Source organism: Rhinoderma darwinii, chromosome 1 (assembly GCF_050947455.1).
Source record: "Rhinoderma darwinii isolate aRhiDar2 chromosome 1, aRhiDar2.hap1, whole genome shotgun sequence".
NCBI classification, from domain to species: domain Eukaryota; kingdom Metazoa; phylum Chordata; class Amphibia; order Anura; family Rhinodermatidae; genus Rhinoderma; species Rhinoderma darwinii.
Genome location: NC_134687.1, coordinates 661,605,876 through 661,624,467, shown reverse-complemented (window position 1 = coordinate 661,624,467; position 18,592 = coordinate 661,605,876). Strand labels below are relative to the sequence as shown.

Sequence of the window (18,592 nt, the reverse complement as noted above, 5' to 3'; positions counted from 1 at the left end):
CTGACAGGCTTCCGTAGATGGCAGACCTGGAGGACATTGTTAGACCTCCAGTTGCCATAGCAAAGCCGAACAGAAACTAAACTTCTGAGCGCTTCTGCCGCTTCGTTTTAGCGATCGGTGGGGGTCTCAGTAGACGTCAGAAGTCTGGTGAACGTTTAGTTACACTTTAAGCATTTTTTTAGTCTAACGTGTACCTTATGTTCTGGGGTCAAACATCTTCTATAAAGTTATGAAGGATGATTTATTTGCTTATATTCTCTGTATGAAATTACATTGTGAATTATCAAGCAGGAGGCCGATTACTAAGATGTGTAATATGTGAAAGTGATGATAATGTGTAAATGATTTCGTTTCATGCAGCAGCCATCTTGTCTGGAGTTCACATCTTGTCTGGAGTTCCCATCTTGTCTGGAGTTCCCATCTTGTCTGGAGTTCCCATCTTGTCTGGAGTTCCCATCTTGTCTGGAGTTCCCATCTTGGTTCTTTTGTAGTGAATAGGAAAGTCATTGTTCCTTTAATACAAGTAATGTTGATTTCGTATGTTTTATCTTTGACCTTGGTTCCCATGCGAAGTTGGTAGAGAATGGACAGGGAGTAAGAAGGGAGGGTGGCAAGTATCCGTGAGGGAAGGTCTCCCCCATCTCCACGAGAACATTCTGTCCAAAAGAGATAAGGCACCTGCAAACCTGATGTGTGAAGTATTATAATGATGTATTTTATTGTATGCTTTTTACTGAATAACAAATATTGTTACATTGTCTCTGATTGGTTTACCTCAAGCCGACACCCCTTCTGAATTTCAGTTTAACAGTTTGAGTTTGGTAATAAATCCTTCAGAGGAGCATTTTGAACATATAAGCAGAGTCTGTGTGTTTTCTTCTCCTCTCTCGATATATATCGGTGAAATATCCTAATTAGGATTCTGACTAATGGAGTCTGGCCTTGAGAGTCTGTTGGGACCCGTATAAATTTTAGTCTAATATATTTTGAGCGATGGATTTCCATGACAAAGTGTTTGTTTGGAGCTGCCAGCGACAGCTCTATAGAATGCCGGACAGCAAGCACTGGACATAAGAGAATAGGAGGAGGGGGGGTGACCCCATTATGTAATACAGCAGTGTGTAGTGAGCATGCTCCCACCTCGCCCCCTGTACTGAGAGGAGGGGGAGGCAGCCGCTCACTCCCTGGACCACACGTCTATCACACACCGCAGTATGGAGATGTGTATTACCAAGCTGCGGATGTGTATACCCCACATGATGACACAGAAGAGGGTCCCGGACAACAACAGTCTCATCATGTGGGGAATACACCCCCCCGGCACGGCAATACCTCTGTATACTGCAGTGTAAAGATGTGCACTCCATGCAGTTATGGGGGAACTGGGGACAATAATAACGGAGGCTGTCAGGACATGCTGGGAGTTGTAGTTCTGCACAGCAGGAGCGACACAGGTTGGAAAACATTGCCCCAGGACATAAAGGTGACGGTGTAAGTGCAGAATGAAGTGTCTACCAGGAGAACGTCTCATCCATGTGCAGAAGAGAAGACCCCAGTATTAGATCTCACACTGAAGCTGCAGAACATCTTTCCACATGATTGTCCTGTCCGCTGTTCACACATGGTAGAACTTTACACTCCTCATGTAGGAGATTATAAGAGCGGCGCAGATCAGTCACTGGTTATATAAGACCATGTTCACACACAAGTCACTGTCCATCTCACCTGAATGTACCTGCTGCAGAAACTACAACATTCAGATATATGGAAACTTCTACAACAAATCTGTGACCATCGCCTAGTGCAGCACTGCAGCAAAGCGAGGAACGTGCGATCAGAGATCAGGAATCACATGTCTGTATATACTGCACATGACGAAACTAACACTGCAACAACAAACTAATAATATATCAATTATATATCTATATCTCACCCTGTGATGTGCGCGGCCGATAGTCCTCCATCATGACCTCCTCGTACCGATCCTTGTGTCCTTCTAGATACTCCCACTCCTCCATGGAGAAATAGACAGTGACATCCTGACACCTTATAGGAACCTGACACACACAATGACACAGTCATCACCCAGACACCTCCAGTGCTGTTACTGTAGAATTTCCCAGCATTCCCAGCAGTGTCACCTCTCCAGTCAGCAGCTCAGTCATCTTGTAGATCAGTTCTAAGATCTTCTTCTCATGTATCCGGGAGTGAGGGAGAGGTTCTGTGATGGGGCTCTGACTACTGCTCCATCCTCCTGACTCATGGATGATGGGAGTCGCACAGTCACCCGATGTCTTCTTCACTATTGTGTACTCCTGTGTATGGAGAGAGACACTTAGAGAACTGAACACAGTATTCCCCCCTCAGTAGAAAGAGAGAGATTGTGACCCCGCTGTATAGAGCTCTAGTGACCCCACATCTGTAATACTGGAGACCTCACCTACAAAAAGACATTGAGAAAATAGAACAAGGCCAAAACTAAAAAGGAAATAATATTGGGGGGACTAGATGGACCATGTGCTCTCCTCCTGCCGTCATCTTCTATGTTTCTATATAGATGTCATCCTGATCCTCCTGGTTCCTTGTCATTGCTCTACAACATTACTATTGCTGCATTGGTGACATGACACATAACTGACCATATTGGTGGCTGATCTTGAGCTTTTCTGCTGGTGGCTTCTTGACGTCACTTGGAAGGTCTGGACGCTGTTATACAGGACACTGGATTCTTCCTATTATGTATTGTCCCTTCCCTATGTGGGACTTGTTCTATAATGTAGAAAAGTTTACCTCTCCGCTCAACAGGTAGATGATCTCCAAGGTGAAGTCTAATATTCTTCTGCTCATCTCATTCCTGTCCTTGTCCATCCTTGGTGGGTCACTCAGGAGAAGGAGCGTTGTGGAGGAGAAGATGAGAAAACTGGAGGATCTAGTACTGCAGACGTCTTTATGAAGAAAGGAGAAGATGGAGATCATACAGGGGACAACATCATGTGTGACATACAGAACCTCACTTATTCATCATTGAGAGAAACATCTTCTCAGAGCCGTCACCACATGGAATAAAGGGGTATTCCCAACACGGACATGTCTCCCCAGGATATGCCAGAAATGTCTGATAGATGCGGCTCCACCTCTGGCCGTGCTCGGCTGTTTCTGGACCTCCTATACAAGTGAATGGAGAGAGTCGTGCACATGTGTGGTCACCTCTCCATTCATTCTCCACCTGGATGCAGTCATCACCTCAATAGGCGGGTCGGGGGACCCCCATTCTCCACATAGAGGTGGGACCCCCACATATCAGACATTTATGGCAGATCTCTCATGTAAGGAGAGTAAAATGAAGACATTTCCCCCCAGACAATGAAGACCTGACTCCTGACACATGGCGGATACTGGGGAGACATTGCTGACATCTCACAAGACGTGGTGCACACTATGCAGTCAGTGTTTGATATGAACTGTGAGGTTCTGCAGCAGCTGAGGTGATATTATATACAGAACATGCAGTGTGATCTCTTATCATCATGTTATAGCGCAGGTGGAGCGGAGCAGAGTGATACATTGTTTTGTGGGATAAGATTCTGTATAAACTTGTATTTTACTCATTTAACCCCTTCCTGCACAGGACATTTACCGCTCAGGACTTGTTCACATGACATAGGGAAGACCGGACACCTGCTGCAAAGGCCGGAGACCGGAGAGGACTGCGATTACAGCCATTTAACCCCTTTGATGCTGCGGTAAATAGCGACTGAGGCATGGGTTTGAGGTTTGGAGGGGGCTCCTCTGTGAGATCGTCCTCACCTTGAGATTGTGTAGTAATGATGAGATGTCAATTTCAATTGTGAACAGAAACAAAAAAACTTCACCTTACAAAATGTTTTATTATGGATTTTTTGGAACTATAAATAATTTTGATCGCCCCAAAAATAATGTCCAGACTGATAAATGATGATATTTTACGACTTCTTTCAGCGTGAAGTATAAGGAGCTCAGAAACATTATTGTAAAGTGTCTTCCCATTTGCGGTCAGGACTGGATGACATTATTCGGGATGGTGTAAGAGTTATTCCAGAGAGACCCCAACACGAGGACAACGTCTCCCCCGAGTTTATGTGAGAGTGAAATACGGAGTCAGACTTGTCTCACCACTGAAGGTTATTTCCACCGTGGTCATAAAAAGCCGATCCTGGAATTATAACAGAGCTACAAATAGTTTGTCGTCTTGTACAGATAACGGGGTGTCACTAGTAAGACAGATATAGATTATACACATCACGTCATTTATCTCATCCGCTCTCTACAATGTCAGGGTCAATATGTCGGTTGTACAACATTAATGGTGCGAATACATAAACCTCTTCTAGATACTAACAAGAAAGACGCCAGTAATCCATCAGTCATGTCCAAAGGCGGCCATCCCCATGACAACACTGAATGTCATGGTGCGGGGAGAGAAGTATGGAGCGGGTTTACAGGCTGAGCCCGCTCCACACGCTGCAGGTGTATTACATCCGACACCTCGCACTGACGGCCAGGATCAGAGAGAACGCCGATCCCGGACATTTAACTACTTAGATGCTGCGGTCAATAGCGAGTGCAGAATCTAAGCTTTTAGAAGAGGGGGGGGGGTCCTCTCTGACAGCTCATCGGCCCCTCACAATGTAATCAGCCTGGGGGTTAATGAAGGGCCGCCATCTTTCTGCTCCTATTAACCCCTTAATCACAATATACTGCGATACATTAGTGTTAGGGCTCGTTTACACTGCTTTTCACGCGTGTCGCACGGACCTATGCCAGTCTATGGGGCCGTGCAGACAGTCCGTGACTTTTGCGCAGTGTGTGTCCGCTGCGAAAAACTCACGACATGTCCGATATTTGTGCGTTTTTCGCACATCGCGCACCCATAGAAGCCCTTCCGTGGGACGCGCGTGATTCGCACAGCAGTAAAAGAATGAACGTAAACAGAAGAGCACGGCCTGCTACAAACATCCAAACGGAGTGTCATAATGATGGCGGCTCAGCCGCGCCTCATATGGTGAAGATACCCGGAGCTGAACCGCACCCGCTGGTGTAGACCCGCCTTACAGTGCATTGTCCCAGCGATCTGATCAGCACCGGTTCACGTCCTCCAGGAATACAATCTGTTACAAGTCACACTTTTTAGTTTTGTACAAAAAAAATAAAAAATTAGATTTTTTTTTTTTTAAATAAAACCATTTTCCATTTTTTTCTCCAAAGCAACAAAAAAACAAAACGATAAACTAAACTGGAATCTCGGCGTCCGTAAAAGTCAGAATTACAATAGAACGTTATTTACCCGCACGGCCAACACAATAAAGACAAACAATCACTACAATCGCTGTTTATTGGTCTAAATAAAAATGTAAAAATCTACAACTCGTCCCGCAAAATCTAATCCTCACTCCGCGCCATCCACGGAATAATAAAAATGTTATAGATCAGAGAAGACGGAGGGGGAACCGGAAACAAGCTGGCCTGGTGGTGAAGGGGTTAACCTGCGGAGCGGATTCTAAACACGCAGGATATCCGATTTATACCGCGGATTCGCTGCGTGTGAACATTCCCTTAAACCGCACGGTGAACAACATGAACAAGAAATGTATAAAAGTCAGTGAATAAGTTGTATGTCCCGAATATTATGTCATTACAAAACACGACTCGTCCCACAAAACATCCGAAATAACCACTTACCCCAAAGAGGCCGGCACTGGAGGGGTTACATCCCGGCTAGGAGTCCAGTGGGCGGGGTCACTCAATGATTGACAGCTCTCTGTATACACACTCATACAAGGGTGGCTGATAACAGAGAGAACACCCGACCAGCGCTGCTCTCTACCTCATACACAGCAAAAGCTGAAGGACCTGTGATGACGTGACCACCACGTGATCGGAGGGCAGGAGGGGCGGGGCTTATCAGTGGAGAGACGTGGAGGATGAATGAGCTGTGATGACGTCGACACTCCACATGACAGACAGAAGGGGTGGAGCTTATCAGTGGAGAGATTGAGGACGTATGAATCACCTGTGATTATATCAGGATCACGTGACTGCGGCATCAGGGGCGGAGCTTAGAAGTGGAAAGATTGAGGCTGTATGAAGGACCTGCGACGAGAATCACGTGGCATGAGAGGCGGAGAAATGTCCCGGTCACATGGTGGTGACGTAATCACAGGTCCTTCAGCTGTTTCCTTGTATTTCCCACGATGCAGTAGTAAGGTAAGGTTACATGAGGTGGTTTCTGTCCGGTTTTGGTGCGTTTTTGTCCGGCACAGTGCTGGTGATTATTTATTATTATCGCTGTAAATATGAAATACAGGAGGGTTTAACCCGTTGGTGACATCAGATCTATAGTATTCTGTTGGACGTGCGGCGTCACACTAGAAGGAGCGGAGCCGGCACCGTACACGACTTCTGACCGCCGCCTGCAACCGCCGAGATCGGAGACAGCGCAATCCCGGCCGTGTAACCCCTCAGATGCCGTGATTAATAGCGACGGCGGCTTCTGATCAGTTCGGCCTCATGCACGGCCGTGGCCATTATTTTCTCAGAGTCTGGACCGCAGAACACGGCCGTAATAACACATGCCCGTTCTTTCTATGGTCCCGGCTCCTGGGCCACGCAGGAACCACGGAAACCACGGTCGTGTGCATGAGGCCTAAGAGATAGCGGCTTCCTCTGTCCTCCGAAGAAAGTGCGCGATGCCGACCGGTCACCAGAGTAAGACATTGTAAGAGGGTTTTATGTTTTGTTTTTACAATAAATGATGTAAATATTAATAATCAGTAACGGAATCGCCGCATCCGTTATTATCCAAATGATTAACTATCAAGTTCTAACCGGCAGAAATAATTCACATGTGAACGTCGCTGTTTATGGTCCCCGCGATTCTCCAACATAGGGAATAAAAAGTCCCCAAAATGTCACCCACAAAATCTACATCTCACCCCACAAACCCCCCCCCCCCCTCACCGCGCAATCACCGGAAATATAAACCCCCCCCCCAACACCACGCAATCACCGGAAATATAAACCCCCCACACCGCGCAATCACCGGAAATATAAACCCCCCACACCGCGCAATCACCGGAAATATAAACCCCCCACACCGCGCAATCACCGGAAATATAAACCCCCCACACCGCGCAATCACCGGAAATATAAACCCCTCACACCGCGCAATCACCGGAAATATAAACCCCCCCACACCGCGCAATCACCGGAAATATAAACCCCCCACACCGCGCAATCACCGGAAATATAAACCCCTCACACCGCGCAATCACCGGAAATATAAAACCCCTCACACCGCGCAATCACCGGAAATATAAAACCCCTCACACAGAGCAATCACCGGAAATATAAACCCCTCACACCGCGCAATCACCGGAAATATAACCCCCCACACCGCGCAATCACCGGAAATATAAAACCCCCCTCACACCGCGCAATCACCGGAAATATAAACCCCTCACACCGCGCAATCACCGGAAATATAACCCCTCACACCGCGCAATCACCGGAAATATAAAACCCCCCACACCGCGCAATCACCGGAAATATAAAACCCCCCACACCGCGCAATCACCGGAAATATAAACCCCTCACACCGCGCAATCACCGGAAATATAAACCCCCCCCCACACCGCGCAATCACCGTAAATATAAAACCCCTCACACCGCGCAATCACCGGAAATATAAACCCCTCACACCGCGCAATCACCGGAAATATAAAACCCCCCCACACCGCGCAATCACCGGAAATATAAACCCCTCACACCGCGCAATCACCGGAAATATAAAACCCCTCACACCGCGCAATCACCGGAAATATAAAACCCCTCACACCACGCAATCACCGGAAATATAAAACCCCTCACACCGTGCAATCACCGGAAATATAAACCCCTCACACCACGCAATCACCGGGAATATAAACCCCTCACACCACGCAATTACCGGAAATATAAACTCCCCCCCCACACCGCGCAATCACCGGAAATATAAACCCCTCACACCTCGCAATCACCGGAAATATAAACCCCTCACACCGCGCAATCACCGGAAATATAAAACCCCCCACACCGCGCAATCACCGGAAATATAAAACCCCTCACACCGCGCAATCACCGGAAATATAAAACTCCTCACACCGCGCAATCACCGGAAATATAAACCCCTCACACCGCGCAATCACCGGAAATATAAAACCCCTCACACCGCGCAATCACCGGAAATATAAAACCCCTCACACCGCGCAATCACCGGAAATATAAAACCCCTCACACCGCGCAATCACCGGAAATATAAAACTCCTCACACCGTGCAATCACTGGAAATATAAAACCCCTCACACCGCGCAATCACCGGAAATATAAACCCTCACACCGCGCAATCACCGGAAATATAAACCACTCACACCGCGCAATCACCGGAAATATAAACCCCCCACACCGCGCAATCACCGGAAATATAAAACCCCTCACACCGCGCAATCACCGGAAATATAAAACCCCTCACACCGCGCAATCACCGGAAATATAAAACCCCCCACACCGCGCAATCACCGGAAATATAAACCCCTCACACCGCGCAATCACCGGAAATATAAACCCCTCACACCGCGCAATCACCGGAAATATAAAACCCCCCCACACCGCGCAATCACCGGAAATATAAAACCCCTCACACCGCGCAATCACCGGAAATATAAAACCCCTCACACCGCGCAATCACCGGAAATATAAAACCCCTCACACCGCGCAATCACCGGAAATATAAAACCGCCCTCACGCCGCGCAATCACCGGAAATATAAACCCCTCACACCGCGCAATCACCGGAAATATAAAACCCCTCACACCGGGCAATCACCGGAAATATAAACCCCTCACACCGCGCAATCACCGGAAATATAAACCCCCCCCACACCGCGCAATCACCGGAAATATAAACCCCTCACACCGCGCAATCACTGGAAATATAAAACCCCTCACACCGCGCAATCACCGGAAATATAAAACCCCTCACACCGCGCAATCATCGGAAATATAAACCCCCTCACACCGCGCAATCACCGGAAATATAAACCCCCCCCCCACACCGCGCAATCACCGGAAATATTACCCCCCCCACACCGCGCAATCACCGGAAATATAAACCCCTCACACCGCGCAATCACCGGAAATATAAAACCCCTCACACCGCGCAATCACCGGAAATATAAAACCCCTCACACCGCGCAATCACTGGAAATATAAACCCCCCACACCGCGCAATCACCGGAAATATAACCCCCCCCCCCCACACCGCGCAATCACCGGAAATATTACCCCCCCCACACCGCGCAATCACTGGAAATATAAACCCCCTCACACCGCGCAATCACCGGAAATATAAAACCCCTCACACAGAGCAATCACCGGAAATACAAACCCCCTCCACACTGCGCAATCACCAGAAATATAAAACCCCTCACACCGTGCAATCACCGGAAATATAAAACCCCCCACACCGCGCAATCACCGGAAATATAAACCCCCTCACACCGCGCAATCACCGGAAATACAAACCCCCTCACACCGCGCAATCATCGGAAATATAAAACCCCCTCACACCGCGCAATCACAGCAGAGGTGAGAATGGGTAGGAGGGTGTAATAGTGTTAGATGGAAAGCCACAGAGGAGGATATTGGAGTAGTCTAGACGGTAGATGATGAGGGCATATGTACTACCATTTATGTCTGCTCAAGGGTGAGGAAAGACTGACTTCTAGAGGGTTTATGAGGTGGAGGCATCAAGAAGTGGGAAGCGCTTGGCTGCGCCATTTTAAATTAAGGTTTATCCAAATGCAGCGGAAGTGTGAGACGGAGAAAAGTGTGGAGCCATTACCTGTGATTGATAGTTCTGGTAAGGGGGGTGAGTGAAATTGGGTAAATATGATTCAGTTTGCTCCATGTTAATCTTTAGGTAGCGGGAGGTGAAGGAGGAGATAAATGTTATACACTCTAGATAGCAGGTAGGGAACATCAAGACCAGAGCGGTAAATTTGACCAAAAGTTTAGATGGAGAAGACTAAGGGTCATAGGACACTAACAGACAGAGGGTGGGACGACGAGGTGGTGTGCTAGTGTGAGATATTAATGTTTATTTGGTAAGGTATGAGGAGATCCAGGAGAGGGCCAAGTCTATGATGTCAAGGGACTAGAGAATTTGTATCAGGAGGGTGTGGTCTACTGTGTCGTAGGTAGTGGACAGGTCTAGAAGGAGGAGCGCAGAGTAATGTAGAAGCAGAGGACAGGTCTAGAAGGAGGAGCACAGACTAATATAGAAGCAGAGGATAGGTCTAGAAAGAGGAGCACAAAGTAATGTAGAAGGCGTAGGACAGGTCTATAAAGAAGAGCACAGAGTAATGTAGAAGCAGAGGACAGGTCTAGAAGGAGGAGGACAGAGTAATGTAGAAGGCGTAGGACAGGTCTAGAAGGAGGAGCACAGAGTAATGTAGAAGCAGAGGATAGGTCTAGTAGGAGCACAGAGTAATGTAGAAGCAGAGGACAGGTCTAGAAGGAGCAGCACAGAATAAGATAGAAGCAGAGGACAGGTCTAGAAGGAGGAGCACAGAGTAATGTAGAAGCAGAGGACAGGTCTTGAAGGAGGATCACAGAGTAATGTAGAAGCAGAGGACAGGTCTAGAAGGAGGAGCACAGACTAATATTGAAGCAGAGGACAGGTCTAGAAAGAGGAGCACAGAGTAATGTAGAAGGCGTAGGACAGGTCTATAAAGAAGAGCACAGAGTAATGTAGAAGCAGAGGACAGGTCTAGAAGGAGGAGGACAGAGTAATGTAGAAGGCGTAGGACAGGTCTAGAAGGAGGAGCACAGAGTAATGTAGAAGCAGAGGATAGGTCTAGTAGGAGCACAGAGTAATGTAGAAGCAGAGGACAGGTCTAGAAGGAGCAGCACAGAATAAGATAGAAGCAGAGGACAGGTCTAGAAGGAGGAGCACAGAGTAATGTAGAAGCAGAGGACAGGTCTTGAAGGAGGATCACAGAGTAATGTAGAAGCAGAGGACAGGTCTAGAAGGAGGAGCACAGACTAATATTGAAGCAGAGGACAGGTCTAGAAAGAGGAGCACAGAGTAATGTAGAAGGCGTAGGACAGGTCTATAAAGAAGAGCACAGAGTAATGTAGAAGCAGAGGACCGGTCTAGAAGGCGGAGGACAGAGTAATGTAGAAGGCGTAGGACAGGTCTAGAAGGAGGAGCGCAGAGTAATGTAGAAGCAGAGGACAGGTCTAGAAGGAGGAGCACAGAGTAATGTAGAAGGCGTAGGACAGGTCTAGAAGGAGGAGCACAGACTAATATAGAAGCAGAGGATAGGTCTAGAAAGAGGAGCACAAAGTAATGTAGAAGGCGTAGGACAGGTCTATAAAGAAGAGCACAGAGTAATGTAGAAGCAGAGGACAGGTCTAGAAGGAGGAGGACAGAGTAATGTAGAAGGCGTAGGACAGGTCTAGAAGGAGGAGCACAGAGTAATGTAGAAGCAGAGGATAGGTCTAGTAGGAGCACAGAGTAATGTAGAAGCAGAGGACAGGTCTAGAAGGAGCAGCACAGAATAAGATAGAAGCAGAGGACAGGTCTAGAAGGAGGAGCACAGAGTAATGTAGAAGCAGAGGACAGGTCTTGAAGGAGGAGCACAGAGTAATGTAGAAGCAGAGGACAGGTCTTGAAGGAGGATCACAGAGTAATGTAGAAGCAGAGGACAGGTCTAGAAGGAGGAGCACAGACTAATATTGAAGCAGAGGACAGGTCTAGAAAGAGGAGCACAAAGTAATGTAGAAGGCGTAGGACAGGTCTAGAAGGAGGAGCGCAGAGTAATGTAGAAGCAGAGGACAGGTCTAGAAGGAGGAGCACAGAGTAATGTAGAAGGCGTAGGACAGGTCTAGAAGGAGGAGCACAGACTAATATAGAAGCAGAGGATAGGTCTAGAAAGAGGAGCACAAAGTAATGTAGAAGGCGTAGGACAGGTCTATAAAGAAGAGCACAGAGTAATGTAGAAGCAGAGGACAGGTCTAGAAGGAGGAGGACAGAGTAATGTAGAAGGCGTAGGACAGGTCTAGAAGGAGGAGCACAGAGTAATGTAGAAGCAGAGGATAGGTCTAGTAGGAGCACAGAGTAATGTAGAAGCAGAGGACAGGTCTAGAAGGAGCAGCACAGAATAAGATAGAAGCAGAGGACAGGTCTAGAAGGAGGACACAGAGTAATGTAGAAGCAGAGGACAGGTCTTGAAGGAGGATCACAGAGTAATGTAGAAGCAGAGGACAGGTCTAGAAGGAGGAGCACAGACTAATATTGAAGCAGAGGACAGGTCTAGAAAGAGGAGAACAGAGTAATGTAGAAGGTGGAGGACCGGTCTAGAAGGCGGAGGACAGAGTAATGTAGAAGCAGAGGACAGGTCTAGAAGGAGTAGCACAGAGTAATGTAGAAGCAGAGGACAGGTCTAGAAGGAGGAGCACAGAGTAATGTAGAAGGTGGAGGACCGGTCTAGAAGGAGGAGCACAGAGTAATGTAGAAGCAGAGGACAGGTCTAGAAGGAGGAGCACAGGGTAATGTAGAAGCAGAGGACAGGTCTGGAAGGAGAACAGAGTAATGTAGAAGCAGAGGGCAGGTCTAGAAGGAGGAACACAGAGTAATGTAGAAGCAGAGGACAGGTCTTGAAGGAGGAGCACAGAGTAATGTAGAAGCAGAGAACAGGTCTAGAAGGAGGAGCACAGAGTAATGTAGAAGCAGAGGACAGCAGCTTGCGTTTTTTTGGCCAAAACAACAACTAATACCCCATGTTTTTTCATGGTTACTTACATTGTACATACTTTTTTTCAGGACGCGCCCGGGTCTTATGAGGCTGGGATAGCCTGGTGTGCGGATGTTTGGCACTGCATGCAGGGCAGCCCGCTCTCTTACAGTATGGGCGCTATAAATAGGCTGCTATTCGGCGATATATGCTGTGCCTCACTATCCAAACGCTGTGCCTCACTATCCAAACACTATGCCTCCATGTTTTACACTCTACACACTTTTTTTTTTGTTTCACTCACAGCCCTGATTTCTACACACTACACTTAGTCATGTCCCCTATACCTCACATGTGCACTATACACAGTACTTTATTATTTATTTATTATTATTACACATTTGCTTCCATGCCCAACACACCACTCCCCTCAAGGTTAGTGGGAGTGGCTATCATTGTTTGGAACGGGTATTTTACCCACCACCTAATCTGTGAGTATGGCCTTTTCTGTGGTTTTAATTACATTCTATGTCCCATTTTTTTTGTATATCTTAGAAGCAGAGGACAGGTCTAGAAAGAGGAGGACAGAGTAATGTAGAAGGCGGAGGACAGGTCTAGAAGGAGGAGCACAGAGTAATGTAGAAGCAGAGGACAGGTCTAGAAGGAGGAGCACAGAGTAATGTAGAAGCAGAGGACAGGTCTAGAAGGAGGAGAACAGAGTAATGTAGAAGGTGGAGGACCGGTCTAGAAGGCGGAGGACAGAGTAATGTAGAAGCAGAGGACAGGTCTAGAAGGAGGAGCACAGGGTAATGTAGAAGCAGAGGACAGGTCTAGAAGGAGGAGGACAGAGTAATGTAGAAGGCGGAGGACACGTCTAGAAGGAGGAGGACAGAGTAATGTAGAAGGCGGAGGACAGGTCTAGAAGGAGGAGCACAGAGTAATGTAGAAGGAGAGGACAGGTCTAGAAGGAGGAGCACAGAGTAATGTAGAAGCAGAGGACAGGTCTAGAAGGAGGAGAACAGAGTAATGTAGAAGGTGGAGGACCGGTCTAGAAGGCGGAGGACAGAGTAATGTAGAAGCAGAGGACAGGTCTAGAAGGAGTAGCACAGAGTAATGTCGAAGCAGAGGACAGGTCTAAAAGGAGGAGCACAGAGTAATGTAGAAGGTGGAGGACCGGTCTAGAAGGAGGAGCACAGAGTAATGTAGAAGAGAGGACAGGTCCAGAAGTAGCAGGACAGAGTAATGTAGAAGCAGAGGACACGTCTAGAAGGAGGAGCACAGACTAATGTAGAAGCAGGGGACAGGTCTAGAAGGAGGAGCACAGAGTAATGTAGAAGGCGTAGGACAGGTCTAGAAAGAGGAGCACAGAGTAATGTAGAAGCAGAGGACAGGTCTAGAAGGAGGAGCACAGAGTAATGTAGAAGGCGTAGGACAGGTCTAGAAAGAGGAGCACAGAGTAATGTAGAAGCAGAGGACAGGTCTAGAAGGAGGAGCACAGAGTAATGTAGAAGCAGAGGACAGGTCTAGAAGGAGGATCACAGAGTAATGTAGAAGCAGAGGACAGGTCTAGAAGGAGGAGCACAGAGTAATGTAGAAGACAGAGGACAGATCTAGAAGGAGGAGCACAGAGTAATGTATAAGGCGGAGGACAAGTCACACTTTACAGAAGTCTGTGTGTAGGATGTGACTGCTAATTGATAAGATAATGCAGAGATCCTGCACACACAGCACAATACATGCTGCTTCCTCACACTTCACTGCGGGGACCTTCCGTACGTACACACTGGACAGCTGGGACCTTCCGTACATAAACACTGGACGGCCGCGACCTTCCATTCGAACACACTGGGCGGCCGGTTTCCATGAACCGTGATTAGTTTCTGTCATTCAGATGTGAACAGAGTTACTATCCGGTAAAACAATCTACAAGGAATTGGGGAATACTGTAATAAATAAGAATTTTAGATGTCTCTGAAGATCCCGGATGCCTGGGGTAACTTCTAATATCTGTAAAAACTTATATTAGGGGATGTATTAATTCATAAAGGACATCTGTCACATTGACCACCAGTCTGATCTGTTGGCAGCAAATTACATAGCAGGGGGAGCTGAGCAGATTGTGTCTCTCCATTCACTACTATAGGAGTTACAGGAACCACCTAACAAGTCACCCAGAGGTGGAGCCGCATCTATGAGACATTTCTGGCATATCCTGGGGAGAAATGTCCGTGTTGGGAATACCCCTTTATTCCATGTGGTGACGGCTCTGAGATGTTTCTCTCAATGATGAATAAGTGAGGTTCTGTATGTCACACATGATGTTGTCCCCTGTATGATTTCCATCTTCTCCTTTCTCCATAAAGACGTCTGCAGTACTAGATCCTCCAGTTCCTCCAGTTTTCTCATCTTCTCCTCAACAACGCTCCTTCTCCTGAGTGACCCACCAAGGATGGACAAGGACAGGAATGAGATGAGCAGAAGAATATTAGACTTCACCTTGGAGATCATCTACCTGTTGAGCGGAGAGGTAAACTTTTCTACATTATAGAACAAGTCCCACATAGGGAAGGGACAATACATAATAGGAAGTAATAGGAAGAATCCAGTGTCCTGTATAACAGCGTCCAGACCTTCCAAGTGACATCAAGAAGCCACCAGGAGAAAAGCTGAAGATCAGCCACCAGTATGGTCAGTTATGTGTCATGTCACCAATGCAGCAATAGTAATGTTGTAGAGCAATGAGATTGACAAGGAACCAGGAGGATCAGGATGACCTCTATATAGAAACATAGAAGATGACGGCAGGAGGAGAACACATGGTCCATCTAGTCCCCCCAATATTATTTCCTTTTTAGTTTTGGCCTCGTTCTATTTTCTCAATGTCTTTTTGTAGGTGAGGTCTCCAGTATTACAGATGTGGGGTCACTAGAGCTCTATACAGCGGGGTCACAATCTCCCTCTCTACTGAGGGGGGAATACTGTGTTCAGTTCTCTAAGTGTCTCTCTCCATACACAGGAGTACACAATAGTGAAGAAGACATCGGGTGACTGTACGACTCCCATCATCCATGAGTCAGGAGGATGGAGCAGTAGTCAGAGCCCCATCACAGAGCCTCCCTCTCACTCCCGGATACATGAGAAGAAGATCTTAGAACTGATCTACAAGATGACTGAGCTGCTGACTGGAGAGGTGACACTGCTGGGAATGCTGGGAAATTCTACAGTAACAGCACTGGAGGTGTCTGGGTGATGACTGTGTCATTGTGTGTGTCAGGTTCCTATAAGGTGTCAGGATGTCACTGTCTATTTCTCCATGGAGGAGTGGGAGTATCTAGAAGGACACAAGGATCTGTACGAGGAGGTCATGATGGAGGAGTACCGGCCACGCACATCACAAGGTGAGAAGAGACAGATATATATATATATTGGCATTACTGGGGGCACAGGCTGGACTGGCGGCCATGTTGAAGTCTTAATATCGTCATGTGCAGTACATATACATGTGTGTACAATGACGTGTAATGTAGGAGCTCCACAATTTCTGCTCTTTTCACCTCACGTTAGATCCTTATGTTTCCTGTATATGTCCAATAAATCCAGCGCGCTCCGTTCTCCAGAGAGATTTTGTCTTTGCCACAAATGAAGCCCAGAGCAGTACACTGTACGAGCGCAGGAAAGCGAGGTGCACCGTCCTCGGCTTCATGTGTGTAATGTTCATTCTCTCATTCCCGCTGGACTCCTCTCAGTAACTTGTAATTTCTTTTACTTTTGCTGAAACGGAGGGTTTTGACGTGGGCAGGTTTGGAACACTAAACTCCATCTACATAACGACATGCTCAATGTTATGGCTCCAAACTTACTGACAGGTTCCCTTCTAAATGCTGCCAGGACTCCTAGAGAAAGCCTGTGAGTCCTGCTTCCCCCGCCCACTCAGAATGATTGACAGGTTTTCCTTTGTGGTCCTGCTACTAAAATCTGAGGATGTGACAGACGTTTCTTGGGGGCCGATGCCTGAGCTCCAAACACACGTTCCTTGCTTTACCTCCTGTTCGTGCAGAACATGTAAGGAGCAATGATGGAAGGGTTAATATCAGCCCCCAACAGACATTGAGATCAGCTGCTGGAAATCTGTGATGTGGGGGCCATTACTTTACACATCTGGGCACATTTGTGGGGAGAAACAACACAATCATATTCTGTGACCTGCCGCTCATCTGTAGATTGGAGGATGGGCAGTCGTACCAGGTGTATGTTACTGCCGGTCATCACTCTCCACCAGGGTGCTAAGCTGGTCATACACATTAGATGTATGTCGCCCGGACCTGCTGACTTTCTAATGTATATGGCGACCTCCCAACTCTCCCCGGAGGTCAGATGTCCGGAGAGAGAAGGATCAGGCTGTGGAATTTCAACATGCCGGATCATTTTGTTAGTAGATAAGTCACTATCAGAGGAGTTTGGCAGCGACTTTCCCCTATTGAAGACACATACACACCCGACCGAGCGTTCATGTACATGGAGGAGGGGAGGAACGATGGTTCACCTGACATCTAGAGTGTATGACCGGCTTTAGACTAGTAGTTCACAAATGAAGAACTTCTGCAGGACTCCGATAATGGCTGCAAATCATTTAAGAAAAAATAGTGACCTCAAGACTCATATAAAGGGATTAGTAAAGGGTAGAGACTAAAAACTAACTTTAATAATCACCATTTAAGAAGGTTTATATAGACTCATAAAACAGACCGAAAACAAGAGAAGTTACCGATCGTTACAACCTTCCCATACATTCTGTGTTATATAGTTACTAAGGAGGGAAAAAGTCACAAGTGCACCAAGTCCGACCTATAATCCGACCGTGTCGATCCAGAGGAAGATAAAACCCCCATGAGGAGGATGATAATTGTCTCATTAGGGGAAAACTCCTCCCCCGACTCCAAACCTGGAAATCACAATAAATCCCTGGATCACCGTCCCATCTCCAGAATCTAGAACCCATAACTGGTAATATTAAAGAGAACCTCCGGTTATACTGACATTATATAGGAAACTATTATACTGCCGGAGTGTGCCGATAATCGTCCTTCTACATGACTTGTATTATCATCGGCACACTCCGGCAGTATAATAGTTTTCTGTATAATGTCAGTATAACCGTGTAAACACTGCGGAACTTCTGACCGGGTTTTCTGTGTGGAGATTCCGCAGCATTTTCACAGGAGATGTTGACACATTATATTTTGAGAATCTGCACCGCCTTTCTTTTCTGCGTGTTTTTTCCGCAGCGTGTGGATGATATTTGTTGAAATCTCATCCTCATTGCTGCTACTGTAACACGCTGCAGATTTTCCCGCAATTAAATACTTTGTAGAAAATCTGCAGCTTATCCGCCCCGTGTGCACATATTTTGAGAAATTATAGATAGATTTGAGAAATTATCCTCTCTCTTAAATAGGCCGTGGGTTCCACTCCCGGAGGAGTCTCTGACATCACTCTCCCTGTCCATATATGGACAGAGACGTGAGGGGCTCCCTCTAGGAGCACAATTCTCAGCCAAAAATGACAGCAACGCTCTGGCAAGGGATTCCGCTCCTAGAGGGAGCTTTAGTGGCGCTATCTACAGGGGGCGGTGGCGCTGTTTACAGGGGTGTGTGGCACTTTCTACAGGGGGTTAAGGTGCTATCTGCAGGGGTTTGGCATCTAAGTTTGATGAAACTTGCACTTGTTGAGAGAGTCGGCGGACATGAAAGTGCAGCGCTGCACACATTAAATTCTGTCCCA

General features: G+C 47.1%; 2 protein-coding genes across 2 annotated transcripts in view; both read left to right on the top strand.

The window, feature by feature from the left end:
• Nucleotides 1-6,010: 6,010 nt before the first annotated feature.
• Nucleotides 6,011-16,061, top strand: LOC142708899 (oocyte zinc finger protein XlCOF29-like). Its single transcript, XM_075848432.1, has 3 exons — nucleotides 6,011-6,243; nucleotides 15,175-15,338; nucleotides 15,828-16,061. Exons 2-3 carry the CDS (start codon nucleotides 15,261-15,263, stop codon nucleotides 16,059-16,061), a joined length of 312 nt encoding a protein of 103 aa, XP_075704547.1. The 5' UTR covers nucleotides 6,011-6,243; nucleotides 15,175-15,260.
• A 117-nt stretch (nucleotides 16,062-16,178) lies between these two features.
• LOC142708733 (uncharacterized) overlaps nucleotides 16,179-18,592 on the top strand; it is a 37,256-nt gene continuing 34,842 nt past the window's right edge. Inside the window, exon 1 of the mRNA XM_075848431.1 lies at nucleotides 16,179-16,209. Coding sequence (XP_075704546.1) covers nucleotides 16,179-16,209 — 31 coding nt within the window. The remainder of the gene's footprint in view (nucleotides 16,210-18,592) is intronic.

What these genes read in the sequence shown, in the direction of transcription:
- LOC142708899 (XM_075848432.1), top strand. Translation starts at nt 15,261, where the DNA reads ATGGACAAGGACAGGAATGAGATGAGCAGAAGAATATTAGACTTCACC. An exon ending in TCTACCTGTTGAGCGGAGAG is followed by an intron (nt 15,339 to 15,827) that starts GTAAACTTTTCT and finishes CTCCATACACAG; the next exon opens with GAGTACACAATAGTGAAGAA.